This window comes from Notolabrus celidotus, chromosome 19 (genome assembly GCF_009762535.1).
Source record: "Notolabrus celidotus isolate fNotCel1 chromosome 19, fNotCel1.pri, whole genome shotgun sequence".
In the NCBI taxonomy this organism is placed as follows: Eukaryota; Metazoa; Chordata; class Actinopteri; order Labriformes; family Labridae; genus Notolabrus; species Notolabrus celidotus.
This window is the reverse complement of record NC_048290.1, coordinates 12,550,864-12,555,445: the sequence shown is the minus strand read 5'-3', so window position 1 is coordinate 12,555,445 and position 4,582 is coordinate 12,550,864. Positions and strand designations below refer to the sequence as shown.

The 4,582-nt window shown below is 41.9% G+C and overlaps 1 protein-coding gene across 1 annotated transcript; it reads left to right on the top strand.

The window, feature by feature from the left end:
- The first annotated feature begins 2,494 nt into the window (after positions 1-2,494).
- rxfp3 (relaxin family peptide receptor 3) lies at positions 2,495-4,107 on the top strand. The gene has a single exon (XM_034709960.1). It carries the CDS (start codon positions 2,693-2,695, stop codon positions 3,914-3,916), a length of 1,224 nt encoding a protein of 407 aa, XP_034565851.1. The 5' UTR covers positions 2,495-2,692; the 3' UTR covers positions 3,917-4,107.
- The last annotated feature ends 475 nt before the right edge of the window (positions 4,108-4,582 follow it).

Here is a 4,582-nt window from a genome sequence, read left to right as displayed (position 1 = left end):
CTCACTATCATCTCTCTCTCTCTCTCTCTCTCTCTCTCTCTCTCTCTCTCTCTCTCTCTCTCTCTCTCTCCGGTCTTGATGTTGGGTCTTTGTTAATAATTTAACATAGAGCATGGTCTGGACCTGCTATGTTTGTAAAAGCATCTTGGGATAACATTTGTTGTGGTATGGCGCTATACAAACAAAGAAAAGATTGATTGATTGATAATTAATATTTTGGTGCAATTTTGACTCCCATTTTATTTCATAAAGCTGCAGACTATATCAAAACATAATGTTGTACATAAGGTGTATCAATTCCAGGAACATTGTCTTTTTTACTGAACTTTTGACACTAATTTAAAATCTGACTTTCCATGCATTTAAAGCCATTGCCACATCCCTTGTCTCTCCCTAAAAGGAAAAAAACAATAAAAACAATCTAGCAGTGTCATCTGATGAACTCCTCTATTATTCTCATTTATTTTTCCACGCTCGCTTCCATGACCATCTTCCCCCTCCACATGCATGTTCTTCTTCTCCTCCTCATCAAAATGCCTGGCCTGACTTACTACTGTACTGATGATTCTCAAATAGAGAATGTGTCGGGGTCCAAATACATCAATGCTGATGGAGTGCATGCTTTGTTGACTGCCTTGGTTATGAATAGTGATTTGTTTTTCCATCCTTCCATAGTCACCTCTCATGACACATTATGTTTCTATCATGATGCTGTCTGTTACATTTAGTAAAACTATGATGCATGCTGAATACAGAATACCTTCTTTAGGAATACCTAAAGAAAAAGCACCTGTCATGCTTTTCTCTTACTTATACTAAGTTCAGTCTAGGGTTACTTTGTCTGTGTCACATCAGCAAAGCTAATAACAGTCTGAAACTGAATCAAATGACTGCCTGTAATATGAATGTTGCTTCTGGTGTCAGTAAACACTTCTGTTTTTTCTATCTAATAGTACTAGAAGCATCTTTTGTTCCACATAATGACAAAAAACAAAGAAATGTTTGCAACCCGTCTACTGACAAATACACTGTAAGTTCAAACCAAGTATTCTGATCAGACAACAGGGAATTCAATGCATGTTGATGGAGTATAACATCACCAGGACATTTCTGTATGCATCTCACACCACCTCAGACATTCAGAATACTGTTCATTAACATTACAGCAGAAGCTCTTTGTCTCTAGTGGTTAGGCTGAGTCCTTTAGAATCACACAGACCACCAACACAGGGTTGCATGATAGATTTAAAGGTATAGACATCCATCCATTATCTATTCCACCTATTCTGTTTCTGGTCACAGGGGGCTGGAGCCTATCCCAGGTGAGGTGGGGTGCACACTGTACAGGTCGCACACAATCACACAGGCAATTTAAAGTCATCAACTAACATGCTTTTACTGTGGGAGGAAGCACCCTGAGAGAGCCCACACATGCACGAGGAGAATATGCATATCCCACACAAAAAGGCAGCTACTTTATCTGGCCCGGAGGTTCAAACCAGGAACCTTCTTGCTGCTGAGGCAACAGCACTAACCACTTCATAACATGAAGCCCGAGGTACAGACAAGTTTACATAATTCAAAGAAATTATTCTGCTCAAACTTTTAGACACACAAACAAACTAGCCAAAGTGCAGTGCAATGTTTTATAACACAGCTGTGTTGAATACTAAATTCTAATTGGTCAATACTCCATAGCAACAGTCAAGTTATTTCTTGACAGCCCACTCTAATCATAGACTCCAACAGAATAACTGTAAATATGTTGGGTCTTTGTTAATAACATAGAGTACGGTATAGACCTGCTATGTTTGTAAAAGCATCTTGAGATAACGATTGTTGTGATTTGGTGCTATACTAATAAAGATTGATTGATTGATTAATTGATTGATTGATTGATTGATTGATTGATTGATAATGCCTAATTGTATAGCAGATAAGACTCAATATTATTATTCAGCATTATTTTTTAAATTCAGGTTAAAACCAAATAGAGTCACTGTGAATCAAATCATAAAACCCTTTAGCAGATGACAATAACCTTCAAACATGACCGTTGCTACATCTTTCTCTCTGACTCTGACTCTCTCTCTCTCTCTCTCTCTCTCTCTCTCTCTCTCTCTCTCTCTCTCTCTCTCTCTCTCTCTCTCTTCCTACAGATGTTATTGCGCCTGTTTGTGAACTGAGCTTAGGTTTCAACTGTAAATAAGATCTTAAGCCCAACCCCCCTTTCTATTCAAGAGCAGTTGGCTTTAAAATTACAACAAATAACACCCCACACAGTTTTCATCAAACTCATTAATGTCATGGGACTTTTTTTCCTCTTTGCGTTCACTCAGGACCAAGGACAGTGCCTGAGTGTGCGTCTGAGCGCTGCGTCAGGACCAGGACGCGTTTTTCCCACGGTTGAAGAGCAGAGACCATAGACTGTATAAAATAGGCAGAGACGCAAAGAGAAAATCTCAGAGCAACACGGAAACCTGAGGAGGAGCTAAATCCCCTCTCACAGACACAGCTTCATCTTGGGTTTTTTTTGTCTATATTTCAATTCTAGGTTACTTAAGAAGCTTTTCAGTGTAGACTTTATTCACAATGCATGATTTGCAATTAACAAAATAGCTTACACAGGAACCTAAAATCAAAGGATTTAGCGACATGACCTGAGTAAAGATGATCTGGAGTTGAGATTAAAATGTCTGGAGAACTCATGGACACCAATTACGAAGGCTCAGCGGGGATCGATGCTGCAACCTTCAACTTCAGCGGTGTGTCCAACACGTGTAACCGCACTCACGGGGACTACCTCCACCTGTCAGACTTTGCCAAAACGGATTTTGCTGGAGATGGCGCCGCTGTTGTGCGTATTGTCATCTCTGTCATTTACTCGCTGGTTTGCGCACTGGGTCTGGTTGGGAACTTACTGGTCCTGCATTTAATGAAGACAAAACACATGTGGAGAAAATCCTCCATTAATCTTTTTGTAACTAGTCTGGCGGTGACTGACTTGCAGTTTGTGCTCACTCTGCCTTTCTGGGCGGTGGAGAACGCGCTGGACTTCACGTGGCTTTTCGGCAAAGCCATGTGTAAGATTGTGTCCTATGTGACCGCTATGAACATGTACGCCAGCGTGTTTTTCCTCACTGCCATGAGCGTTGCGCGGTATTGGTCTCTCGCCTCTGCGCTTAAAGGGAGGAGGCGGCGCCCGTTGTGCTGCGCCGCGCGGTGCATTACAGTGTTCATCTGGATTGCCGCTGTGTCTGCCGCTCTGCCGCACGCGGTTTTCACCACAACCGTGACTGTCTCAAATGAGGACTTGTGTCTAGTCAAATTCCCAGAAACAAACGGCAGCGCGCAGCTTTGGCTGGGACTATACCACTCTCAGAAAGTGCTGCTGGGATTTGTTATACCTCTGGCGATCATCTCAGCTTCCTATCTACTTCTTTTGCGCTTCATCACATCCAAAAACATTAACACATCGAGCGCAAAACGGCGCGCAAAAGTCACAAAATCTGTTACCATTGTGGTTTTATCTTTCTTCCTTTGCTGGCTGCCCAATCAGGCGCTCACCATGTGGGGCATCCTCATCAAACTCAACGTGGTTCATTTCACATATGAGTACTACACCACGCAGGTGTACGTCTTCCCTGTGTCCGTGTGCCTCGCGCACTCAAACAGCTGCCTGAATCCCGTCCTGTATTGCCTGACGAGGCAGGAGTTCAGGAAAGCGCTGAAGAAACTCTTCTGGCGGATGACGTCGCCAAATGTACGACCGATCACAGCCACCACGAAGCAGGAGGTGGACGAGCAAAGACATATGCTGGCCCCGGTGAACGCGCCCGAGGAGCCCGCGCTGGTGTTTTACCCTCCTGGGGCTGTGATGTACAATGACAGGAGAGATCTGCCAAACAGCCACTGAACTGTCATATTTGTTGAATGCTCCTTTTTCTTTTTCATCAGTAATGTTCATCGCTCAGTTTTTTGTCTGGAGATTCTGGAATGATTGAAAACATTTTGTACATCTCAGCCCGGTGTAATAGACAAGGGGACATTCAATGTGCATCATCAGAGTATAGAACGCCTTTTGAATAAATACGTTTGTCCAACCTATTCTCATTTGATGTAAAGTGCATCTATCATAGACAAGGTGCATAATGTTGCTGTTTTGTTCAGCTAAGAGGAAAACGCTTTATCTCTATTAAGTCATCAGTGAGCGGGAACTAGTTGCCAAACAGCTTCTATCATTTAGGGGCACTGATAAAAATGATTCATATGAGGTCCTAAGATGGGGCTAGGTGCTACATTTGGAGAGAAAGACTGCTGGATATACAGTAGGTAGTTATCAAGACTGCATAACACATAAGTTGCATCTTAGCATTAAAATAAGGTCTCATAAGTCTTGATTATCTTCAGACACTGCACAGCCTTTAAATCAATTTGCTACCATAAAAGTGTTAAGAATGCAGGTTCTTTTAGAATTTGTTTTGAATAAGATTTAAGAGGTGCACATTCATTTCAGATATTCTTCTTTTCTTCTATGAAATGTCAGAGGAATTTAAAAGTATTCCTTCAAATCACAACCACA